This window comes from Passer montanus, unplaced genomic scaffold (assembly GCF_014805655.1).
Source record: "Passer montanus isolate IOZ18808 unplaced genomic scaffold, ASM1480565v1 scaffold29, whole genome shotgun sequence".
Classification (NCBI taxonomy): Eukaryota; Metazoa; Chordata; class Aves; order Passeriformes; family Passeridae; genus Passer; species Passer montanus.
In genome coordinates this window covers 3,350,238-3,376,201 of record NW_024367596.1, presented here as the reverse complement: position 1 = coordinate 3,376,201, position 25,964 = coordinate 3,350,238, and the positions used below count along the sequence as shown (strand labels likewise).

General features: G+C 45.5%; 1 protein-coding gene across 6 annotated transcripts in view; it reads right to left on the bottom strand.

The window, feature by feature from the left end:
* LOC120504360 (multiple epidermal growth factor-like domains protein 6) overlaps positions 1-25,964 on the bottom strand; it is a 185,606-nt gene that overhangs the window by 28,199 nt on the left and 131,443 nt on the right. For 4 of the 6 annotated variants that reach the window (XR_005627998.1, XM_039713775.1, XM_039713778.1 and 1 more), the window contains exons 10-25: positions 23,870-24,007; positions 21,459-21,581; positions 20,468-20,590; positions 19,366-19,524; positions 16,968-17,099; positions 14,550-14,678; positions 14,241-14,369; positions 12,983-13,117; positions 11,845-11,979; positions 11,271-11,396; positions 10,824-10,955; positions 9,836-9,964; positions 7,815-7,936; positions 7,113-7,140; positions 4,792-4,920; positions 485-613 (exon numbers count right to left, since the gene is read on the bottom strand). Coding sequence is in view for 5 of the 6 variants with exons in the window: in XM_039713775.1 (XP_039569709.1) it covers positions 485-613; positions 4,792-4,920; positions 7,113-7,140; positions 7,815-7,936; positions 9,836-9,964; positions 10,824-10,955; positions 11,271-11,396; positions 11,845-11,979; positions 12,983-13,117; positions 14,241-14,369; positions 14,550-14,678; positions 16,968-17,099; positions 19,366-19,524; positions 20,468-20,590; positions 21,459-21,581; positions 23,870-24,007 (1,998 nt within the window). In the remaining variant the exon portion in view is untranslated. Of the gene's footprint in view, positions 1-484; positions 614-4,791; positions 4,921-7,112; positions 7,141-7,814; positions 7,947-9,835; positions 9,965-10,823; positions 10,956-11,270; positions 11,397-11,844; positions 11,980-12,982; positions 13,118-14,240; positions 14,370-14,549; positions 14,679-16,967; positions 17,100-19,365; positions 19,525-20,467; positions 20,591-21,458; positions 21,582-23,869; positions 24,008-25,964 lie in introns of all 6 variants that reach the window. The other 2 variants (XM_039713776.1, XM_039713779.1) reach the window with 1 other exon arrangement.

Sequence of the window (25,964 nt, the reverse complement as noted above, 5' to 3'; positions counted from 1 at the left end):
CTTAAAAATTGTGGGATAATTCACACTTGTGAACAACTAGGAAGCTGAAATTTATTTTAAAGCAAATAACTTCCCTAGTAATTATTTAAAAAAACTATTTTGTCATGCTTAAATAACAAAATAGTCCCATGTCTGATTTTTCCACTTTGTACATTTGTAATCTGACACTTTATAATTGATAATTAGATGAGATACACCAGAAACAGATACACAACATTTAATCTCTTAATGTCACACAAAAATAAAAAGCAGGGAGCTGTCATATGGCAGGAGACAGCTCTGCTATTTAAAACCTGATGTTTATCACGTTTGATGAGTTAAAAAAAAAACACCATTAAAAAGAGCTGGTGATTTTACACAGCCACTAGAAATTGTTCCATTTTTTGGCACGTTTGGGAAGGAAGGTGACCTGTCTGGAAGTGTGCCCTGGCAGGCAGTATCCCATCCCAGGGAGGGTTGGGGTGTGGGAGCAGGGTGCACTTACGCTGCTCGCAGCTCTCCCCCTGCCAGCCTGGCAGGCAGTGGCAGGAGCCCAGCACGTGGTCACAGCCAGCAGCATTCTTGCACTTGCACACCTGGTGGCAGTCAATCCCAAAGAATCCGTCTGGACATGCTGGAAAGGCAAAACATTCCTTTTTTAGCACGGTTCCTGCCTTTTTTTTTTTCTGCACAAACTCCATCTCGTCTTTTCACAGATGCTTAAGAACTGAAGTCATATCAAGGGTTAAGCCTGCCCAGTTCTGCTACAGTGCATCTTGGAAAAATGTGACCCTTTTACACAAGCAACAGATTCCTGCACAGGAAAACAGGGCTGAGGATATTGAAAAGCCATAAAACAAGGGAGAGAATGGAGCTGGGTTCACACAAGCTGTTCCTTGTGCCTTTCTAATGGACAGAGGAAATAAATCAACGTAACACAAGACTCCAGGGCCATCCCTGCTGACTTCCCTTCCTCTGGAAATGCAAAACTTCTGCTCCCATTTACTGTCCTGACACTTTTCTAAAGCTTCTTGAACAGTGAACCCACTGCCACAGAGGTGCAGTTCAGTGCTGGAATGAAAAACTGGCAAAGTGAAGGAGCAGAGAAAACCAAGACAAATTAAACATAACAAAACAACCCCAGGGAGCTGAAGAAACTCTGCACCTACATCTGGAACTGAACCTGGACTAAGGAAGAGCAGCTCCATGGACTCAATTTTTACCTGTAGCAGAAAATAAGGATCAGTGCTTGTCAGTGGGCCACATCACACCCCAAATGCTGCATTACAGGAACACTAAGGCTGCTATGCAGAGTTTTAAAATATATTCTCCATGTAGCCTTAATTTAACATCTGTGCGTGTGTTTAGATTATATAAGTGCATATATTATATCACACAGTACAGTATATTATGTAGCACTAAGTAATGACAGATCTATAGATACACTACTGTACATCATTCTTTCCACAGAATCCCTGAATCAACCTCAGGGGTGATGATGCTCACAAAATAAGCAGTAATTCAGTAAAATAAGCAGTAAATTCAGTAAAATAAGCACCAGTTCAGTAAAACTTATTTCTCTGTCGTCCTTGTTCAATATAAACTCTTATTTAAAATCCAATCCTCACACTTCTACCAGGATATCAGAATGAATGGATTCCCAAGAGAATCTTACAATGATTACCACCATCTACACTGACCACAACCCTCCACTAATTCACAGCTCTCTGCCAGGTCAGAGTAACACTGGTGTCATCCAAGAATGGTTTGGGTTGAAAGGGACCTTAAAGATCATCTGCCATCAGGGCAGGGACAGCTTCCACTGCTGCTCCAGGCCCCATCCAGCCTGGCCTTGAACATTCCCAGTGAGTTCTCTGTGTACATCTTCCACTGTTGGGCTCTTTTGTCCCTTTTTTTGCCACTCACATATGGAAGCTGGCTGGTGGCACTGTTAGCAGCATCCACCAAAAATTATTCATTTTCCTTTGGTAATGTGAGACCTTGTGAAGAAACATACATTATTTCATCAGTGTTCTGCTTGTATCACTTGCTGCTTTCAAGAAAATTCAAAGGAAGCCTTTCCTCGATTGCTCTCACAGACTGAAATAATTTCTTTGTAGATTATTTTGTTTTCAGCCTTATTTGCAATCGTTACCTAGTCTGCAACTGAAACCGTTTTGCTGCTTTTGAAACTCCTTTGAAAGACTCACAAGATTCACAAGGTTCATTTTCACAAAGCACTGAGCAGGGCTGAAAGATGGAGCAGGCATGTAGCACCTTCAGAAATGTCTAATTTTCTTTCAGAGAGTGTCTTGATGGCTTTATTCTTCCCCATCATTATTATATGTGACCACAGCACAACTGCAGAGGCAGCAGCACCACTGAGTGGTACCAGATGAAGAGCAGCTGATCAAAGGTGACTCAGGGCAGAGCAGAACTGAGATGCTGATGGACAGACAAAAGTACTTTGTAGAGTGTGAGGTCTTTTGTCAGCATCCTGTGGCTCAGAGCACAGAAGTTCAGTCAGCTCCTGAATAATTCACAGCAAGGTCTCATGAAACAGCAGCCCTGGAGCAAAAGTGTCTCCTGCTATGAGTGAGCTTGAAAACTGTCCTGTGCTGCTGGGTGATGATGATGATGATGGTGTGGCTTTGGCTGTTATCTGTGTTACTGACAGATTATATAGATACATTCAGATTCAGCAAGGACTAAGATTGCATTGACAATTCTAATAAATATTAATAAGAGATTATGGAAATTTGTGGCAAATAAGCTTGGAAATGGTCACTGAAGTGGTGTTTTGCAAAAGGGTACCTAAGCCTATGAAGCCTTAATTCACACTGAGGGCAGAAAATTAATGAAAAGAAACAGCAGCTTCCCACCAAAATGGGAAGAAACTTTCCCCAAATGAAAACCAAAGATCTGAAGGCATATTTGAGGATTTCTGCAGTCTCAGCTCGAATCCAGATCCCGTGCTGCCACAATGCAAAACACCAAAAGCAACGACTGCAGGTTCAAACACCCTTGCTGTGCAGGGGTTATATTAATTATTAATATCAATCAAAATCCCATTTTGTGAGGGACTGTCTTCTTCCAGGACCTCAAACTTAGAAGGGTGCAAAAGTCTCAGTTTCAACATTTCTGTGATGACAGAGCGGTCCTTCCCAGCCACGGGCTGAGGCTTCAGCAGGATGTTTGAAGTCCAAGGCAGCCAGAGCCCAATGTGAATTCCTGCCTGCAAGGCACAGAGCCTGGCCAACGTGGGTGGATTGCCAAGAGGACGGCAAAAAGCACATCCCTGCCAGAAGGAAACCCTGCCAGTCTCCCAGTCACTCCAAACAGAAGCGCTGCAGCTCCTCCGAGAGAAGGTGCCAAGAAGGTTCTACCAAGGGCAAACCACCCACATGTTCTCCTCCCTCGGTGCCTTTTGGAAGCTGCCAAACTGTTCTGGTTGAAACTTCCTAAGTTAAGAGGTAACCCCGGTCAGCTGAGAGCAAACACTCTGCCTTCCTGAGAGAAAACACACGGAAAAGGATGTTTTACAGATCCCTAAATTTCACTCTCCCCTCCACAATCTTCTTTCAGGAATTAAAAAAAAAAAGATTAAAATGTCCGACATGACTCATTTGAAAACTGAGATTTGTTTTTTCCACCAATAGATTCCCCCAGTCTTCTGCATATTCCTCACACCTATTCTGGCAAAGGATGTTTAGCCTCTTTGTTCCCATTACAATTCCTGCTGGAATAAAGAGATTTATACAACAACACAGATAACTGCCTCATTTTTTTTCCCAATAAAAACACAATAATTTAAAAAAACCCAGTAGATTTAGATTTTAGCTAAATTGTATTAAAAAGGGACATAGTGGAGACACCATGAATTACAAGGTGCAATTCGCAGCAGAACCTTGGAAAGAATATTTATTTTTTATAATAGTGCCTGATATGAGAGAGAGGGAAACAACAAGAAGGAATATGAACTCCAACCTGTGGGTGCCTTGTCACAGTCTGGTCAGGCTGTGGAGCTTCTTCCTTCCCATGAGAGGGCAGCAGCTGCCTGCAAGTGCTGTCACTTCCCTCCATCCTCACTGCTGAAACTGGCTGATAAAGCTGCTTTCCATGCAAAATAGTTGTGACTTTGGTTCAAATACCATAATTTGCAGAATCTTCAATCACCTACACTTAACTTTTACAGCGTCTGAATGGCCCTGTGTTGTTTCTCTTGTATTTTTTTATACAAAAAAATCTGCAAAATGATGCAGCACAACAGCAGCCTCCTGTGATAATGCCACGGACTGACTCACCAACATGTAGCTAAAGAATCCGGTCCAACCTTTCCAACACCTTACCAAACGACTAGGTGATAGAAGATTAGATAGAATAGAATTGGATTTAAGTCAGAAGTGAATCTGTTCTTAAAGAGTTCTACAGGGATGATGCACACATCCACATTTTTCTCGAAATCGCTTCAGGGAGGCACTGGAAACAAGCAAGCATAAGGCTGAACAAGCTTTTCCCTGCTCAGTGCTCAAATAGTGGGACCCTGCTTGAAAAGAGTCTTCCCAAAGACTCATAAAGCAGAAGCCTTAAGCATATATCTAATTTTAACCATGTGAAAACACGTGCCCAACATTTGGCACCCAGCACGATGCTCTGCTGAGTTAGGAGGGGAGTTCACATTTCAGGATCGGCTTGCAATAAAGTTCAGTGGTTCATTTAGATCCAATGTTGTCAGTTGTAAAAGCTGTTCTCTGAATAAAAAGCAGACAAATTCCCCATGAATTCTAGAGGGGCCAGGGGCAGCAGCAGTACCTTTTTCACAGAAGGTTCCTGTCCAGCCCGCCGTGCAGGTGCAGGCTCCACTGACGTGGTCGCAGGCAGCTCCGTTCTGGCACTGACAGCTGGACTCACAGCCCGGGCCAAAGCTCCCCTCGGGGCACCCTGCAGCACAGGAATCACAACCAGAGGATGGCTTAATGCCCGAGCAGATCCGGGATCAATGGGGAATTTTTACATGCATGGGAAATCTGACTATTTAAAAAATAATCTAGGTGTAAAGGTAACGGCTTAAAACTAGGATTTGAGTGTTCCCCTTGAGGTTCAGGTAAGTTGGGCTACATTTAAGATCTATTTTAGAAAAATTCCAGAGTGTTGAAAGACCAAATTCTGCACAGAAAACTAACACCTTCTATTGCAAAGCCTGAGACTTCACAGGTTCTGCGTGATGACACTTTGCCCACTGGTCTGGAGTTGCTTATGTGCACATCTCCACCGGGACTTCATCAACTGCGAGGGGAGAAGCTCCTCTGTTTTCCTGCAAATCCTCTTTCCCCAGAAAGCTGGAGAAAAGATGAAATGTGTTGGTTGCCTTCACAAAGCTCCAAATTGAATGCTGCACACTTTACTTTCATGCTCTGCTTTGAAAGATTCAAGTGAAAATATTACATCTGGGGAACAGATTACCAATTACATTTCCACAGCAGCTAATGTGAGGAGTTTTAAAAGATTTCCATGGTACTCACTATCAGCAGAAAGAAAACATTTGAGAATGAAAATAATTTCTTCCAGGATTATAGAAAAATCAATTAAGACCAGGGCCAGTTGCCTAATTCACATTGGATATTTTGGACAGGCTGAAACACAGAGATAGACTTGGCTAAATACAGTATTACAGGGCCTCTAGTCATGTTTGAAGGTCTTGTGAACATCCCTCTAAATGAGTTATGGAGATTATTGCCAGATCTCTTCTAGAAGTCTATGATTTTAGCATTTACAGCAACAAAGTGATTTTCAGGCAATCTGGAAGGAATCAGAGAGAACAGAAAACAAGAGTCCTCAAAGACAGCTCCATGTCTGGAATAGGGGGCTGGGTTTGGTGTTGTTTGTTTGGTGCCATGGGTGGGCAGTGATTGGAGCTGGCAGGAATTCAGCTGCTCCTGCAGCTCAGTGACTCTGCCAACTGTGTGTCTTACAGAGGATCTGGGAGAAAGGCAAGGTACCTTAAGTATTTCTTTGCTTTCAAAGAGTCAAAAAATGGGACCTTGTTTAAATGTGTGTTAGAATCTATTTTTTTGCACTTACAGGTGAAATCCCTTCCTCTTCCCAAAGCTGCACATTACTGTTTAACAAATAAATACATAAAGGTGCACTTGTGCCTTAAAAGCTTGATCCTTCTCCATGTTTCCTTTTCAGCTGAAATTTCAGTCAGAGAATCTGTGCAAGAGAAATAGTGCTGCAGTGCAGCAAGAGGTGTGGGGCTCTCAGCAGAGCTCCCTTCAGGTGTTTAGCCCAGAGCTGAGGCTTTTCAAGGTGATGGCAAAGGGTCAGAGCACTTCACAAATGATTTCACAGTCCACAGCACAGAGAATCTGCCCCTGCTCCAGCAGGCACAGGCTGCTGTGATGCATGTCAGGATCCAGCCACCCCGACAGAGAACCTGAGCTCCTGCCAGGGGAAGGAGCCCAACCTGCAGGGAGAAGGAAGGGATGCCTGGGGAGCAGGGGAAATATCCAGGGATAATGAAGATTTCACCTCCAAAGCAGCATAAAATTATGGGAAGAACTATGGTTTTCGTAATCTTGCGCACACACACATATATATGTGCATTTTTAAACATATATATATACACACACACACAAAGGGGTAAAAAGCAGACAAAATTGAACAGAAAGCCCACAGAAAGAACTTTAGTGCCTGCCAGATGTTTTGTCAGTGGCGATGGATTCACTGATTCCCTTCCCAGCGAGGATTACAAGCAGCTATTTGGCCACTCTCTCTCTGCAGAGATGCTATTTTGAGAGAGATCAAGAGTGAAAGAGAAGCAGAGCTGGCAGCTCCTTCTCTGGGAGCTGGTCCTCCCCACACACTGTCCTTCCATTCCCTCTGTGCCAACAGCAACAAGGGCTGCAAGATCAACTTTCCAGGCTTTCTTGTCTTAGGTCATGGTTCCAGATTAATTGTTTTGACATTTCTGTGTGACACCAGCAGTTAATCCTGCCCACACTACTGAGACTCTGGTAGCTACATCTGTGCTACTGTAAGATTGTTAAACTAGCAGATAAAATGTTTGTTTTATTTAACAACATCAATATAATCAATAATAATAGTAATAGCAGCTTAACTATGCAACTTACTGCCACAAGATGAAGTGGATTCCAAATGCTTGCATGAAATGAAAAAGAAAATAGGCACATTAATTGGAAAAAAAAATCAAGCAGTATTAAATATAGAGATATTGCTTCTGTCTAATGAAGCTCCTGAATTAGAAATTGATGGTACCTGGGGAGACATATGAGAAATTGACTATGAGCCTGTTTTCATATGCTTGAAGTGTCTGCTACTGACCTCAGTTACAGGTGAATGTTAAGGTGAGGGTCATGGGTCTCTGATAAGACTGTTGCACATTTTTGTTGTTAATAAATACAGGACTCCAAAAATTCCTGTTTTCCTTCTGTTATGTACATCTGAAATATTTCTATATACCTGACCTAAAATAGAGACTTACAAAGGGTAAGTGCTGCCCTAAAACTGAATTAAAAAAACCAATACGGAAACTCTTATGCCACAACCCAAATACACATCAATCCTATCCCTCTCAAGAGATGCTAACACTAAAAATAGCTGCTGGATCCAAAACAAGGCTGAAAATACCTTTTCTGGAAATCCAATTAGGGAAAGCATTTAACCCTGCTGAAACACGAGAGCGCAGCGCGGGGCAGCGCGGGGGCGGAACAGCCTGGGAGCGTTCCTGCAGGGAACGACCAGGAAAACACCACTTCCAGGGATCTGGGAGTTGGGGTTTGGGAGTTCCACATGCCGGGGAGGTGGGCACTTACTGAGCTGGCAGTGCTGCCCGGTGAATCCTGGCTGGCAGGAGCAGGTGCCCGTGGCGGGGTCGCAGCCGCCGTCGCCGCCGTCGCAGGCGCAGGAGTTGGCGCAGTCCTGACCCCATCGACCACTGCTGCAGGCTGCCAAGGAAACAGGGTCACATCCAGCACCACCCCCAAACCCTGCTGCACTTCCACGTGAGAGAGCACAGAGTACACAAAATGCTGCGGGACTGAACTCCCGGCTGCAGCGCAGGCGCAAATTGTGGAAATAAAGACCATTTTGCTGGTCTGTTTCAGCTGGACACAGGCAGATATTGTCCCATCCATGTAAAACTAATCATTTGTAGTCATAAAACTAATCATTCATAAGCTGGGCCAAGGGAAATTTAGGTTAGAAGTTAGGAGAAAGTTTTTTTTACTGAAAGAATGTGTCCTGGTTTAGGACAAATTTGGGAGAGAACCTTTGAAGGGGTTCCTCTAGAAGGCAGATTCAAGTGGCACATTCAAGTGGCTGGAGAATGATAAAGATATCACTCTTGTCTTTATCCAAAGTGATAAAATTCTGGAATTATCTGCCCAGGGAGGAGGTGGAATCACCAGAATTTGGTGTGTTTAAAAAGAGACTGGGTGTGGCACTCAGTGCCACAGTTTAGTTGAGGTGTTAGCATGGCTTGGACTTGACGATCTTAAAGGTCACTTCCAACTTGGTGATTCTGTGAATCCACACCCATCAGTCACAAATCTATAATTTCAAGGAAATAAAATACCAGCTATTGACTCACTCAACAAAAATCTGCATAACCTGAATGAGTTAATGGGTTTAACCACACAGATTTGGGAGCACCCTCCATGCTTTCCCCAAAATACTGGAAAAGGCAGCATGGACACAAAGGAATCTCACAATGTTTGTTAAAGCAACTTACTGCTTTTATCTTAAAATCACACAGCACTGACACAATTACACCAATGTACCACAGCATGTCCTTTCTTTCGAGTAAAGGATGAAGATGAAAGTGCCAATTAGGGCAACAGAAACCTGATTCTGGAGTTGGGAATCTGTTTAATGCCTGGTCGGCAATAGCTGGAAAAGCTGCCGTACCAAGACACCACTGCAAAACAATTTTTTCTCAGATCTTATCCTGAATAGAAATAAAAGCTTTCCTTTGTCATGGTCTCTCAATTCTCTAGACAGCCCAGGCAGTTATCAAAAGCCATCTCAGTGGCTCTACACACTACCAACTGGTTTGATTTTTAAAATATACAAATGAGTGGAAACTTCAGATTTTCCCAGCATTTTCTTCAGTACAGGGCCTGAGAGGTCAGGTGCAAAACTTGCTGCTATCAACACTGTTAGTTAAATGATTTTATGTGTGTAAGATCAAGTTTGCAAAGAGGTTTGTCTTCTGTTGGCGTTTTGCAAGACACATCACAATGAATCAAGCAGAAGAGATGTGTCACAGGAAAAGGGAGGATGGCTTCACATTTATATGGTGCCATCCAAAAAGGGCAAATCTACTCTCTCACACAGCCACCAATATGGAGAGCGATACTAAAGTCAACAGAAGGATGCTCTGCTCTTCCAGAGAACAGAATTTTTCACAGCATTTATATTCCCAAGTTAAAAAGTGACCTTTAGACACACGACTGTACATGCCACTCACTTGTTGAATAAATCTCCCCCAAACAAAATGAGAAATGGAGAATTAATCTCAAAACTAATCTGCACTGAAAATGAAAAACAAAACTGTCTGTCAGTCAAAATGCTGACGGGACAGATGGTATTGGGCAAAGGGATCCATAGTGTTGAAATAAGAGCTTATATCAATACTTTGCGCTTCATCAGCCATCTATTTCAATGCTTTGAACCTGGATAATGAAGGATTATAACCACCCAGGCTGTGCAAACCCACAAACACACCGTTTCAGAAGCAGTAAGATTAGCAAAACTATATTAAAAAACTGTAATAAACTAAGAGCAAACAGAGCAAACCTGCAGTCCCCAGGAGGTCCCGTGTGCCCCCACTTACGGTGTTTGCAGTCGTGGCCAGTCCAGCCCGGGGGACAGGAGCACTCTCCAGTGACGTGGTGACACTGAGCACTGCTGCCACAGCTGCACAGCCACAGGCAGCCCTGCCCATAGTGCCCATCGGGGCAGGCTGCAAACAGAGACAGGCTGTGACTTCACCCAGCTCACAGCCCAGCCACAGACCCATCTTCCCAAACAGACAGCGACAGCTCACCCCCTAAAACAGGCTTAACTGAATCCAGGAATCAAAGCAGCAACACAGAAATATCTGGGATCTGCACCCTGGCTGTCTGGGGCTGTGTCCTGGAATGTGGGAATAGCCTATATGACTTTTAGGTAGTCCTTTGCATCAAGCTGTTTCATCAGAGGAGGAAAACCTTCCTCAGAGCCACTTTATGACTAACAAGAATTAAAAATGTGCCACCACCAAGGTCTTGTACAAAGCAGAGCTGTCCTGAGAGCCTCTGTGCATCTCAACAGCCACGCTCAGGCAGCCTTTTAACACCCAGAGGCTGAGGAGCAGCACAGAGCAGTTCCCTAAACTGTTCCCCCGGATAGCACTGATACTGCTCCCTCATCTTCAGTATTATTTAATCCTAAATGATTTACACCAAGGAGTGCTGCTGCAAACATAAATCAAGAACAATGCCTCGTGGGCCAGCTGGTCACACCTCTTGCCAAACAGCCAAAATTACACCACCAGTGGTGTGGCTGTTAAATACTGTATTTCCAAGTACAGCTTCCCATAAATTAGGTCTAATGATAACATCCATTTGGGACGCAGCTTAGCTGATCACATGCATTTATCTGCAATCTCCCTCTCACAAATAATGTCAAATCCAACCTGGGGAATTCCTGGAGATGAAGGGCACTTAATCACAGATCAGCATGCTTTACCTCACAAAAGAACGAGAAGGCAGAAATCAAACCATAACCTGAATTTTCAATCTGACTTTCTTTTCCTGGGGAAGGCTGAGACAAGGACTTACTGTCAGAGCAGGATGGCCCAGTGTAGCCAGGGGGGCAGTCACAGGCTCCAGTTTCCCTGTTGCACTGTCCCCCGTTGGCGCAGGGCTCGCAGGAGTTCTGGCAGTCTGGTCCCCACTGGCCATCTGGGCAATCTGGAGAAAAACCACACGAGGTGTAACCAGTGCCATTTTCTGTTTCAGGACAGTTGTAGATTTCTGCTCTTACCCTGAAGAATTTTAAAATAACAGTAACACTGAGGTGGATTGTTATATTATATTGTTATACATCCCTGTCAGCCCTGTCATTAACCTGCAGCACACAAGAACACAGCTAAAGAGAGACCAAAGGCTCTCTCCCAATTTCCATCACAGTTTGTCTGTTTATTGTTTTGGGAAACAGCCAATTCTCTTTCCCATCACTCCTTCCAAAGCCAGGCACTCCCTACCTTGGTCCAGCACCTCACACACCTTGCTCACAGGTAGCACCAGTCTTCCCAGCTGGGCAAACACACTGCCCTGTCCTCGGATCACATGGGGCTCCTCCACAGCTGCACCTCTGCCTGCAGCCCATCCCGAAGCTGCCAGGCTGACAAGCTGGACAAAAAACCCCGAAGTCATGGTTAGGAACATTTTGAAGACATTAGGAGGCACCACAGCCACCAATTTTAAACTGAGCTGTGCTGGTAGAAGCAATCAGTGTTAGCAGTAGTGTCTGAGCAACTGGTGGTCTGAAATGAACTGCAGCAGAGCCCTGCAAAATCTGTGCCTGAAAGTTTACAAGGAACTATTGTTACCTGGACAAATGTTAGTTTGGGTAACTGGCCTCAGCCTTGTGCCTCGACCTTTGCAGGGAGAGAGAGAGAAAGAGAGACAGCATTTGCCAGGCTCCAAATATCAGTCTGGTTTCAGTGGGGACCTGCCAGCTTGTATCAACAACAAATGTACCTGTTTTTCTGCAACTTCTATATCTGAACCTCTGTTTCCTGAATAAGCTTTCCCATCCCAAATGTATCTCCCAGGGAAACATGCAGTGAGTACCTACACAAATGGCATTTTTCTCCATGAAACCCAGCTGGACATGGATGTTTGCAGGCTCCTGTCTCAGGATCACACGGAACATCAGGAGGACAGCTGCACCTCAGTTTGCAACCAGCCCCATAAAACCCTGGAGTGCACTCTGGAAATAGAAGCAGATACAGAACAAGAAGCAGATACAGAACAAGAAAAAAAGGAAAAGTTAAAAGAAGTGAACAAAAATCAGAAAATAATCTGGCAGCAACTTGCAGACAATATATTACAATGTACATTTTAGAGATGTTAGCAAAGTGTAAATACTTAATAAATGCTTACATTTCAAAGAGGTTACTGTATAAATGTAACCCAGAAACAGAGTGATAGAATGCTTAAAGATTTATTCAATTAGAATACTTGAGGATGTATTCAATTAAATACATTATGGAATTCTCTCCTTTGATGTCTAAGTTCTGCTGCTCTCTGCCTTGGTGCACAGCCAGTGCTGGGCAAAGCACGCTCCCTGTCAGAACTCAGCCCATCAACAAGAATTATAAAAATATTAAATATTATCATTATTGCTCTCCACCAAACCCACCAGAATTACTGCCATAAATCCAACACAGTCCTGCCTGGCCGGAGATAATCTGAAGGGAGAATCTTTATTGTGTTACTCCACTGCTGTCTGGAAAGGGCTACTGAGACATGCAAACATGAATGCGGGATACAATTCTCTTTGAACTACCCCCAAAAGCTACAAAGAGTAAGTTGAATTCAAAGAGCTGCAAATCTGAAGGAAAGGCAGCATTACTGAACCTGTTTACAAATCACCCCACTGCCATAAAACACAGATTTTGCCACTTATTTACTGACCGTGTCAAAAAAGCACAGAAATGAAAACTCACATGATCTTCATTACTTAAGGCTGTATTTGGATTTAGGTTCTGGATTTCTGTTGTCATTTGACCAGACTGAAACACCTCCAATTCCTAAGCTCTATTCCCCTCAATACTCTGCAACCCTAGCAGGGTTAAAACCCCACAAAACTATTAGTAGGATACGAGTATATGAGTAGTAGCAGCAGGCAAACAAAGCGGATGGGAGGAAGAAGGACAAGTTACTGGGACAAAGGAAGGAGCAGATGTGGGGAACCTGGCTGTGGATGGTACCTTTGTGACACTTTTTGCCGTGATACCCAGGCTGGCAGGTGCAGGAGCCATTCCTGGGGCTGCACTCCAGCGTGTGCTCCTTCACACACTGACACTCCTCCGAGCAGCCCGCGCCGAAGGCCCACCTGGGACAGGCTGCAGCCAGAACAAAAGGAAGCATCATCTCTGTAATTATGCAGGAGCTGGCTGAAGTTGCTCACTGCTGCAGAACACAACTGCTGCAAGAAGCAAAAGCTTGGTTTTGCTTTCAGCCAGTACACCCCCGTTCCACTGCAGCACCTGTTCATGTGTGGGTGGGTAAAAGAAGAGTTTACATGATCCCTGTGCTGGGTCATTCATTTCATGTCAAGCAATACGTGGTGAATGCAAGAACCAGAAACATTTCAAAGCAAACTCAGCTGATTTTCCGAATGAAAAAAAACAACTTGGTTGCACTCCAAGACAAAAGCTTCCATAATAAAACCCAAAACAAAATAAAACAAAAGATTTTTGATCTTGCACAGATTTTACTAACAAAAACAGTAAGTAAAAAGAAACTCGATAATCTATTTTGCAAAGTTTTTGTTTTAATTCTTTTTATTCCATCTAATGTCTGATCCTCATCCTGTCCCAGCCAGCCCTGCTCCCTGCTCCCACTCCAACCCATCAGCAGCCATCAACCAGCTCCAACCAGACCCCAGCCTCAGCAATAACCCTAATGTTAACCTGTTCACCCCAGCTATAATCCTCACCTTTGAACATCAGTAAATCTCAGCCCTTATGGCAAAGGTTAATTACTAGAGAAAAAGGTTAATGAAGCTTCTGGGGCTTCTTGGCTCATCTCAAAAGTCCTATTGTCCTGCAACTCCCAGACTACTGCAGAACCCAAAATCTTGATCATTTTATCACAGAAGGGTTTGGGTTGGAAGGTCCCATAAAGCCCATCTCCTTCCACCCCCTGCCATGGGCAGTGACACCTTCCACCGTCCCAGGGTGCTCCAAACACTGTCCAACCTGGCCTTGGACATTTCCAGGGTCAGAACAGCCACAGCTTCTCTGGGCAGCCTGTGCCCACCCTCACAGCAAAGAACATTTTTCTAACATCTAAGCTAAACCTTCACTGTTAGTAAATCCATTCCTTCTTGTCCTAGCACTGCCTGACTGTGCATAAAGTCACTATCCTTCCTTTCTGCCAGCCCCCTTTAGGTTATGGGGAATCTTCTGCAGCCTGTCACATTGTGCCCACATTGAGCAGATCCCAAAAGCACCGGGGACTTACTGAGGTGGCAGAAGCGGCCGTAGAGCCCGGGGTCACACAGGCAGGCTCCATACAGTCTGTGGCAGTGGCCCTTGTTGGCACAGTTGCATGGCTTGTTACAGTTCTTCCCAAAGAAACCTTTTGGGCAACCTTTGGAGTGCACAAACACAGGAAGGCATCAGTGGCTACAGGTCAAAGCCCCAAACCCGAGCTGGGGCTCTGTGCAGCCTCGCCAGCTGCCGGCTTTTCTCACCCTCTGTTCTGCTCATTACTCAAAATAAAGGATCAAGGGGGGAGAAGTGGAGAGCTGAGGCAGAGCTGGAGCCGTACCGTCCTCGCAGAGCTGGCCCAGCACTCCGGGTGGGCAGTGGCACTGCCCTGTGCCAGGGTCACACCAGCCTCCGTTCTGGCACCTGCAGACACCGGCACATCCTCTGCCAAACGTCCCGGGGGGACAGGCTGTGGAGAGAGCAGGGAGCATGAACACAGCAAGAAACCCTTCCCCTCTGCTGGAAAGGAAGCAAAACAAGGCTTTGGTCACTGAGAAGGGCAGCAAGGCTGATGAAGGATCTGGGACACAAGCCATGTGAGGAGCAGCTGAGGGAGCTGGGGGTGTTCAGCCTGGAAAACTCATGGAGACCTCATTGCTCCCTACAATTCCCTGAGAGAAGGGTGCAGCCAGGTGGGGGTCAATCTCCTCTCCCAGGGAGCCAGCAACAGGGCAAGAGGACACAGCCTTAAGCCGCACCAGGGGAGGTTCAGGTCTGACATCAGGAGGAATTTCCTCACAGAAAGCGTGACTGGGCATTGGAAGGGGTTGCCCTGGTAAGTAGTGGAGTCACCATCCCTGGAGGTGTTTAAGTAGAGACTGGATGTGGCACTCACTGCCATGGGCTGCTTGAGAAGGTGGTGTTGGGTCATGGGCTGGACTCAGTCTCATAGGTCTTTTCCAGCCTAATTGTTTCTGTGATTCTGTGAAAACTGCTTAAACATCAGAGCACAGCTTTGAAAACTTGGAGATAAATATTTTAAACATTCTTTTTTTCTCTCCCAAACACTATTATAAAAATAATATCTTGTTTTTCAAATGTAGTTTCTGAAACTCCCCAGGTAATCATGGCAGCAATGGATCCACAACAGCAAAAACAAACTGTGAGATGCAGCCTCACTCTGCTGTTTGCAGCCTGAGTGGATACAGTTGCTGGAGTCATCTGACTTCACTGACGTTTTATCAATGTACATTAAGAAAGTTGACATTTCACATCAATTTCCATTTGGCTTCTTTGGTGCACTATTAGAGAAATTTAGCTCCAGTTTTCTCCACTGTTTTAGTTTGCCCTAAACCTGCTGACCCTAAACCCATGAATTGTGCTGTATATTAAAAAATGCAAGAGAAAAGAGTGAAAGCAATCACACATAAGTAATTAATACAGATTAGATATTGTATTTATCACTGTCTCTGCTGAGTTCATCAGACAGCAGGTTTAGCTCAATAACACAGTCCTATTAAAATTCTTTAAATTCCAGAGGTGAATTCCATCAGACTATATGCATGGATGTCTAGAGCAAATATCCATCATAAATGTTGTTATTTATGAAATGAACTAAAGAATTTGGATACTGTCTTGAAATTTTTATAATCTATCCTGAACTACCAGCACACCAGGCACAGAAGAATATCTTCACTTGACAGATTGAACTGTCTTAGACAGACTGGAAATTATCCTTTTAATCTCCCCATTTCTATTCTCTTAGCTGCCCCCAGAGTTTACAAACCAAACCCACCATCAGTCTCCCAAAATAACCACAGGCAGACTGCTGGTTTCAATCACTTTCTTGATTTTTCTACATTTCTGTCCATGTGATGACGTCTCCTAAACAATCTTGATGGCAATTAACCTGAAGAGTGCTGTCTACTGATGTCAAGTAATAAATTTTCATCGACTTTTTGTCTCACCAGTGACAGCAAAGACTTCCTGAGAATGATGGGCCATCATGTCACACACCACGAAATGGAGGGACCCATCTCAAACAGGAAATCTGCTGTATGATGTCTCAGACAAGCAGCAGACAAGTTTTGCCAAAGTGCAGATGAAGAACAGCACATCAAGAAATCACCACTCTCTTTCCAATGGGTTTTGACACATACTTCTGAATCAGAAAGATCTTCTGCCAGGAAACAGGAGCAAGGAGAGTGAAAACCTGTTATAAAGGGCACTGACTTGGCACCAGAATTCTGAAAAATACCATTTCCAATGTGAAAAATTAACTGCTCCAAGAAAGTGATGCTAATAATAAAAAGAATTATAAGGAAAAAGAAATGGAAAACATAAGAAAGAAGTTTAAAAGGCTACAATGGAAAAAACTCAATTTTAGCATATGTGTCCACCCAGACTGGCACACCAACTTCTGGGACAGACTTCTGGAAGTCACCAAGGTAGGTTGTGGAATGAAGCATGGCCAGCAAACTTCATCAGCTTTTAACGGCAGAGCAAATAGGAATGAAAACAACCAAATACTCAGGACAGGGATGATTCTGACCTGACCTTCACTGGAGTGGAGGGACCTCTGTGTACTGCGGCATCACTTACAGCTCCTATTTAATGTGCCCCAGCACAACAAATTCGATTATGAGACAGCTGTGCTCCTTCAGGAGCTTCACAGATGAAGAGCACAAGAGGTTGCTCGCATTCCCCAGCGGCAGAGCCCTGCAGGAGGATCACTCCCCCTGCCATTCCCCGCACTCACTCTCGTTGCAGAGGAGCCCAGCCCGGCCGGGCGGGCAGTCGCAGCCGCTGCGCTCGCTGTTGCAGCGGCCCCCGTGCAGACAATCCTCACACCTCAGGCTGCAGTCCTGGCCAAACGTGTCACCCAGGCACACTGACAGCAAAAAAACACACAGGGATGAGTGAGCAGCTGGACAAAAATGCTTCCACAAGCTCTTACCCATGGCTGGGCTGTGAACACCGCCGGTTCGGCACAAAAGGCACAGCAGAAAGGCATTCATGAATTTCCCTCTTTGTGTTTCTGACTCTAAGTGAAAGGAAAGCTGGCTGTTCAGCCAGAATTTGCTCCCCTAAATGCTGTAATTCTCCAGCCAAAAGCACTTTGAGCTACTTTTTAAAAGCAAGAGTTTTGCCTTCTGAAAAAGTGAATTTGCACCTAATGCTTGATAATATTGTATATAACTGGAAGAATTTTTTGGGACTTTCCTTCTCTCCTTGCTAGGCTATTCCTGTTGTTTGATTGCAGTAAGTGGATGTAGTGCTAGTTAAACATAGTTCAGTGGTATTTTCAACCATACAGTGTGAGCGTTCTAGAAAACAAAGCAAAATCACATTTATTATGTCTCTTCTCTTCATGGATATGAAGAGTTTTATATAGGAAACCCGATATGAAAATGCATTTTTTCCCTCTCCTTCCCCACCCTCCTTTTATCCCTTGCCACCCCCACGTTCTTTTTGTTGGGTGTATTGAGACAGGCATGCAAAATGAAGTGACTGGTAAAATACTTCAGTGGCATTGAAGATCCCCTCCACACAGTTTAGAGCCTTTAAGGCTTAATGGCTGTGGCTGGAGGCTTTTTGGAAGGGGATTTTTAACAGCACCTGAAAGTGAGCTGGCAGCTTATTTCAGCCTTATTTCAGTAAGTCACAGGCTGGTTGCATTTCACCAAAAGTTTTCTGTGTGAGGCCAGATTTCCTCTAGGTCTGAGCACCCAACTGTTCCCTTTTCTGTAGCTGAACAAATGCCCAAGTTCTCAGGGACATTCAGAATCCCAGCTCCCACTTGGATTAGGGTACATACCCATACTTCAGGAGAAGGATACAGACCACCATTGAAAACATCATGCTTCCACCTTAAAAATTCATTCAAGTTATAGAAAATATTTAATTACTTGCACCAGCTCACTGTTAAAGCAGGCTTTTTTATAATACAGATAGCAGCACAAAACCATGTCTGAAAACACAAGGAATAAATTACTATTTAGGAGGCAAAAGAACTTACTAAACCATTTAAAGTTCCTTTTCTCCATCACCTTTTCACACAAATCACTGCATGCTGCAAATCCTGAGCATTAGAAAAAGTGCAGCTACTCAGCTGTGACTGATAATACCCAAATTTCTGTAGCTAAATATAAATAAAACATGCAAAAAGTGGTCAATAAATATTTGATTGTGGTTTCTAGGCCTGATAATTTTGCCTGTGGTTATCTCATTTATCAGTTTCCCAGTTGGTTATCGGTGTCGTTGAGTCCGGCTGGAAGCTGCATGATTTGGGAGGGTCTTAACAGTTTTGTTCACAAAAAAAAGGTAATTTTTTATTAAAATCAAGACCAGCTCCTGATTTTTGCCTGTAGGGCACAGTCTTCAGATGGGTAATTATAGAGTTTATATAAAAATCACAGGGCACATGTAGGAAAAACCAAGAAATCCTCCCTGGTGATCCACCAACACTCAGCACAAAGCAAACACAGAGTTTCACCTCATAATACTCTTAAAATTGTGAAGTTTCCACCTTTGGGTGGAAAGATTGAATCATGCAAAGCCCAGGTGGGTGCAAAGCTGTTCTGCACCCACTCCTGTGACAGTGGGTGCTCCTGTGCTGCTTGCCACCACTTGAGCTGAGCAACACGTGGATGGGTTGGGGCTTTTCCCAGAGAATCAAGGGAAACCTGAATCTTCACAGGGTTGTTTTTAACACAGACAAAATGCAAATATCTTAAACAAAAAGCCTCCAGCTGTTATAAAAGGGTTTGTAAACAGGGATCCATGCTCCCAGCTCTAGGAGGGAGTTTCCCCAGGGATTTAGTGCCCTGCAGTAAGCCATGACATCCTCTCACCCCTGGCATGAAGAGCTCTCTGTGGCTGCTGCCCCTGGGCTCAGCAGACACTCTGCTTTCCAAGCAGCCTCCCAGCCACTGCTTGCTGTGCTGCTCACCCTTCCCTCCCTCCCAAAGCATCCAGGCAGCCTCCTGGCTCCTCAAACATGTCCCATTTGGGATGGAACATGGAGACAGGCAGGATGGAGGATTAATGCTCATCCCTCCTCCTGATGCTGAGCCCCACCAGCCCAGCCCCAAATCCTCTCCCAGGATGATCCCCCCAGGTTGCTGTGCTGGCTCAGGGCCCTGCTGGTCACTCACCAACCCTGTGCACCAGGGTGAGCTCTCCTCGGGGGTCTCCATCCTCGGCCAGGGCCCCGAGGGCGAAGTGGAGCAGCTGGGGGGGCCCTCGGAACTGCAGCCCCGGGGCACCAGCCAGCCCTGCTGCCTCCTCTGCATCCGCCTCCTCCACACCTAGGGCTGGACAAACACAGCCATCAGCACCCAGCCTGCCTCCACGGCCTCTCATCTGCATCTTTTTTTACTATTATGATCCATCTAGATGTTCCAGTCACACCTCTGCCCAGCAATCCCAACCCAGGCATTTTCTCATCTTGACCTACAGAGTTTCTCCTATCCAAAAAAAAAAAAAAAAAAAAAGGAGAGAAAATGGGAGACACCCTCCCCACCCCATCTTTCCCCTTTCCTTCTTCTGGAAAAAAACCTCTGCTCCTGGAGAATCAAAATTAAATGAGGAGATTCATTTTCCTCACTTGAAGTTTGAGATTATTTTTAGTTAATGAAGGTCATTACTCTTGCTCGTTTTGGAGATGACAAATAGAAAGTGAGGCCGGCTGTGCAATTTATTTTCAGAAACATTAAAACCTGGGCCTTAAAATGACGGGAAATCAGTTGGCTTTCTTTTTGGTGTTGGTTAGAATATCAAACTCTGGCTTAAGGTTTAGCAGTTGCTAAACCTGGTTATAAAACTGAGTTGCTCTGCTAAACTCTGGACTGGTTACATTGGCAGAAATCCAGAATAACGTCACTGACTAACAGAAAAGTTGCCATGGTTGATCAAAGAACAACCTGGCTACCCTTTTTTTCCCCCACAGGATGTTAAACTTCATCAAATAGTGCAAGAAAAGTGTCAAAACAGTATTTATTTCTAAACCAGGAGCTTTAGGTTTTCAAACGTGTCCAGGGGATTTAAGTGTTCATCTGCCATTAATCTTTGGCAAAACCCATTACTGGAGGATGAACTTGGCTCCACGCACTGCACGTAGCCCTACCATGGTCACGTTCAGAGATGGCTCAAGCTGGGCTCCCAAAATCCCAGGATCTGTGAAAATTCCTGCTCCAAAATCACTTTTTAAATCAGTGGGAAGTGCTTAATGGCCCTCAAGTTTTGAGAAGAACTCACCCACGCAGGCCCATCTGCTGTCCCCAAGCCTGTAACCCTCCTTACAGGCACACTCGTAGGAACCCAGGGAATTCACACAGAAATGGTCACAGTTGCCATTATCCAGACGACATTCATCCACATCTAGAAAATCCAGACATAAATGGTGATTAGGAACAAGTACTTCTGCTTGGAGAGCCCATGCTGTGCCCAGCTGCATCTGACACATTATTCTATACATAAGAAAACACAATTTTTCTTATGTGTTTTGAGGCTCTCCATTTCTCTCTGGTATTGGAGGTATGAAAACATTTCAGGGCAACAGGGAGCAGATTATTTCACTGATGTTTTTGTCTCGAGTGAAAACAGATGCTTTAAGCTGTTAAGCTCAGTTGATCCTTCAGTTATTTTGAGGGCTCTTTTTTTGTGGAAGGAGTGTTTTAACACACATCAGTATAAAGTGTCCATGGAGAGAGGAGGGAAATTTTCTCTCTGCTGGCTCCTCTCCCACATCCCCACTTCCTCATGAGGGATGCTGGGTTATTCCTGTATTCCAGCCTCATAAAGTGGAAAGGACACATCTGTAAAACCTTATCAGCAAAGCTGGCATAGGGTCAGTGACTCCCATTAGGGCAGTGCCCACAAAGCCCTGCAAAGGGCTTTGACAGCATTTCTTCTACATTGGGCTGTGATTAATTAGATTGAGCCACTGGTACCAAAAGGCTTTTGACACAGGCATGGAATGATGCAAGACAAGTGGGAATGGCTTTAGACTAACAGAGGGAAGGTTTAGACTGGATATTAGGAGGGAATTCTTCCCTGTGAGGGGGGTGATGCCCTGGCTGCCCAGCGAAGCTGTGGCTGCCACATCCCTGGATGCGTTCCACGTCAGCTTGGATGGTGCTTGGAGCAGCCTGGCATAGTGGGAGGGTTCCCTGCACATAGCAGGGGTGGAATGGGATGACCCTTGGGTCCCTTGCAGCCCAGCCCAGCCCATTGTCCCAGCGCTCACCGTCGCAGGAGCAGCCGTCGGCGCTGAGCTGGAACCCCGCCTTGCAGGCGCACTCGTAGCCCCCCGCGTAGTTGATGCAGAACTGGGAGCAGCAGGACTCCCCAGTCTCACACTCGTCCACATCTGCATGGAAAGGGCAGCACGTTCAGCCCTTGAGACACCCCCAGCTGCTGCACAGCTCTGCTGAGAGCTTGTGTGCTGCAGGACTCGCTGCTTTACACCTCCCTTCAAGCACATAAACACTGAATCCTGGCAGCAGCTGCCTTCTACCTTCCCCCATTGCAGCCAGGACTCTCCATGTCCTGGGAAAGCATCTCCTCTACACATCTGAGCTGCCTTGAGGGGATTTACAAAACACAAGCTGGTCTTGCTGATGATCAAGGACAGGACCCAAGGGAATGACTGGAGCTGTGTCAGGGAGTTTTAGGCTGGATTTCAGAAAAGGTTCTTCCCCAGAGGGTGCTGGGCACTGCCCAGGCTCCTCAGGAAACAGGCACAGCCCTGAAGCTGCCAGAGCTCCAGGAGGTTTGGGCAATGCTCCCAGGGATGTACAGGGTGGGATTGTTGGGATGTCTGTGCAGGGCCAGGAATGAGACTCAACGATCCTTGTATGTCCCTTCCAACTCAAAATATTCTATGGTTCTACAAAAAGAGACAACAGCAAGGACCCACCAGCCCTCAAAAACATTCTGTTTAACAGTAACCTACATTTGACTATTCAGACCTTCTTTACATTCAATCCTATTCACTGCAAACTAGCAATGCTCTGATCCAACCAGGCACTTGCTGGACAGCAGCAGCCTGGAAGGTTCAGCTGTAGTTTCTGGTCCCTGATTTCCTGCTGCCTCCTCCTGCTCTGTGCCCGCTCAGAAATTGGTATCATTGACACCACTGCTCTGGTGATTAGATAGGAGAGCTGAGCTGTTATCTGTGCACTGCAGGCTCCTGGCTGCTGTCAGGCTGCTGAGCAGGTCAGTGGCCATCCAAGGGCCACCTTGTCAATGCTGAGTCTGCAAAATGCTTCTGAACGTGGCCTGGCTGAGCAGCTGCAGATGGGAAAGGTCAGTGTCTCAATTAACCTTGGAAGGAGCACCAACTTTATGAGGAAACATGGACAGGAGAAAGAAAATGTAATTAATCAATCGAGGTGAGGAGGTCAGTGTGAAAATGATTAATGCAGGTTATTTGAAGGCAGTGTTTTCCAGAAATGTCACCAGCTGAGCTCCTCTGCAGTACATCAGGTGATGCCTCGCTCTGGGTTCCAGCAACAGCCCCTTGTTTGTTCAGGAATGCAAAATCTGCACCCAACAAAAGGGAGATTTTTGCTGTTAAGAGCAACTTTTCATGTCTTCAGCCTTCCTCTGTGTTCTCTCCCTTCCCCTGCTCTGTCTGGAGTATCTGCTTCCCTCTGAAATCCCCAGCAGCAGGTCACTGAGCTGGGATGTGGGCAGGAGGCTGCTTTGCCTCCTGTCAGCTGTACAGACAAGACTGCAACCCACCCACCCCTGTGAGGCTCTGGCTCCAAATCTGCCTCCCAAACTTTTTCTGTTTTTGCCTTTTAAGCTCCATCATCACCCGCCCTTGCAGTCCTCAATGCTTCCCCCCTCCCCTGTACCTCCTCTCTCCTGCACTTGGCTTTTTTTCCTTGCAAGACTCCTTTTGTCTGTAATGCCTCTCACACTCATCAATGCTCCCACAATCTACCTCTTCTCATCATCTCATATCTCACTACACTGCTCTGTGGTGCCTGTTCCTTTTTCCATTCCCCCTCTCTTCCTGGCTATTCTTAAAAATTGTAATGGCATAGTGACAGCAAGCCCAAAGCAGAATGAGATACATTTTGCATGACAAAAGCCATAAACAAACAAAAACATAAAACAAACATACACACACACAAAAAAAAAAAAATCTCACAGTAGAATTGCTTAAAACATGAATGAATTTTTTAGCTTGTGTCTCAAAATAAACCCAAATCTAACTCGGGAGGTGAAAGCAACAAAGTGAGACTTCTCACAGGCAGAAGTGTAACCTCATCACTGAGCAAATCTGATGGAAACACAGCAGGCTCTGGAGCACCACGTGCAGTTTGTGCAAGGACTTGGGAGCAGTTGTGCTGCTGCTCCCAGCCACCATCTGAGAGGGGAAGGGACACAAAGTGGGGTCTGAGATGCTTGGGGACCCATGGCGAGACACAGCCATGGCAGCAGGTGATGCAGCAGTGTCACTGCCACTCCCTGCCCTCCTTGGGGACCCATCCCAGCCAGCTCCCAGCGCGAGCTGGAGCAGCGCAGCCGGAGGACGGCGTTAATTAACACCTGCAGAAGGAGGGAATGCACAATTTTCCCGGAGCGACAGCTCTCCTGCAGGCTCCCCGGGCCCTTCCACAGCTGCCTGCTGGCAGCTGGGGTTACCTGTGCAGGTTTTGCCATCCCCAGCCAGGCGGTGGCCACGGTGGCAGGAGCAGCGTGGTCCCGCTGCCGTGTGCTCGCAGCCGTGCTCGCAGCCGCCGTTCCCGTCCCGGCAGCTGTCCACGATTTCCATCTCGATGCCTTGCAGAGAGATAAATCAGAGGGGTGTTAAAAAGCGAGCCCGAAGGATGTAAAACAGCAGCCATGAGTGCTGTAGAGGTGAGTGTAATCAGCTCTCAGCCCCTCCCCAGCAGAGCAGGCTTTGGAGTCACTGAGCTCCAGGTGCATGTGGCAGAACAGTGGATGCTCTCAAAGTCAGCCGTGTGAAGCTGGTTCAATGTTCAGCACCCACCTGCTACAGGAGCCTTCCCAGCTTTCCTCAGGTTTATGCTTTGTTTGGACACAGTGCTTGCCCCAAAGGAGGAACAGAGGCATCTGAGGAGCCCAGGTGGTGCCCCCCAACCCAGGCTGACACACTTCCCAAAGAGCAGCTTTGAGTTGTGCATGGCAACGGCAAAGAGCTGGGTTCTGAAACGTCCCCCAAACACAGACAATGAAACTTCCTCAGCAGAGTCCTGCTGGTGAAATGGACACCAGCCACAATGAAAAACAATCTCCAGGTTTTGGTTCTTGGGTGTCCTTTCCAGGGGGAGACAGCAGCTCCTCTGCTGAGGAGACAGGGGACAAAGACAGTGACACTGCCAGCCCACTTTGCCCGGACAGACTTCCATGCCCTCCTCATGTGGCTGCACTGGACAGTCCTCAGAACAACCTGGCCACTTCCAATGGGAGCCCTCACACGAAAAAGGGAACACCTGGCCACCTCATTCCCACCCAGCTATGTATCAGATGATTTCTCCAGGATAAAAAGAAACCATAGGGTCAGTAATGAAGTTTTTCATGAAGGATTAGCCAGCTTTTGTTACAGAGCTATTTAGAGAGGAAATAATTTCTCCTGCTATGTAGGGAAACTGAGAAATAACCTTCCTAAAGGAGCCACAGTACTTCCAGAAACAGCCCAGCTCAGAGTGGCCATCAGATCTGGCACAGAATTTCCCCAGACACATCTGTGCTGGTGGGCTCTGGTCCTACCCCTCTCTGTGCTCCCAGGGAGCACCCTGCTTGCCAACAAGAAATGTAATTCCATCTGGAAGACGGTATAAATTAAGAGAATAAATATCTCTACATCTCATGCATAGTGTGATTATTTGCACCAGGGAGAAGAAATCGTGTCTCCTGTCCAGTGTGTTAAGCTGGGATTTAGTAAACCCAGCAATTAAATGCAGAATCTGACTTCATACACAATCTTCATCATTTACTTTGTCCCAGCTCTTCATCAGTAAAACTGAAATACCAGCTCTTCCCCAGCCACTGGGGAAATGAAAGAATAAACAAAGATTGTAAATTGCTCAAACACTGGGATAATCCTGATCATAAATATATGCAGAATGTTTTTATTTTTATTGTTTGCTCTGCAATATTGTACATGAGGCACAGAGAATCACCATCCCCTGAGATCTGCTGAACATCCAGAAAAATTATTATCAGAAAAGCACAATGGAATCTAAGTGGTCTAAACCTCTTTTTTATGCCTATGACAGAAGATTTCATATCTGTATATTAATCACATTTCCTCTGCCATTGCACCACTCACAGTTCCCCATCACCTATGAAATAACTCTCCAGGATGTCTCTCACATAATTGGGTTTTGTTTTTAATGTATGTTAATGCCTTGAAACTGGATTTCATTCTTAATAACTATTTCTTACACACACATTCTTAAATAAAGCACTCATTCTCTGGCATGCAGCATATTTTCCTAAGGAAGCTCTGCTGAAAGCTCTTGCACAGTATTATTAGATTGAATGATCTCTGCCCACCTCTTTGCTAAAACAGGTCATGCTTTTGTCTGCATTCCAGGGAGCTTATGTTAGGTCCATAATAGCCCCAACTCTTCCACATCACCTCCTTTATTAATCTAAATTTGCCCTCAAGGGCAGGCCAGGGATCACCTATCAGCTAACAGCACTGGGAGTCAGTCCCCCTCTCCAGAAAAGCTGTGTTGATTAAGAAACCCCGCTGGCAAGAGGTAAGCAT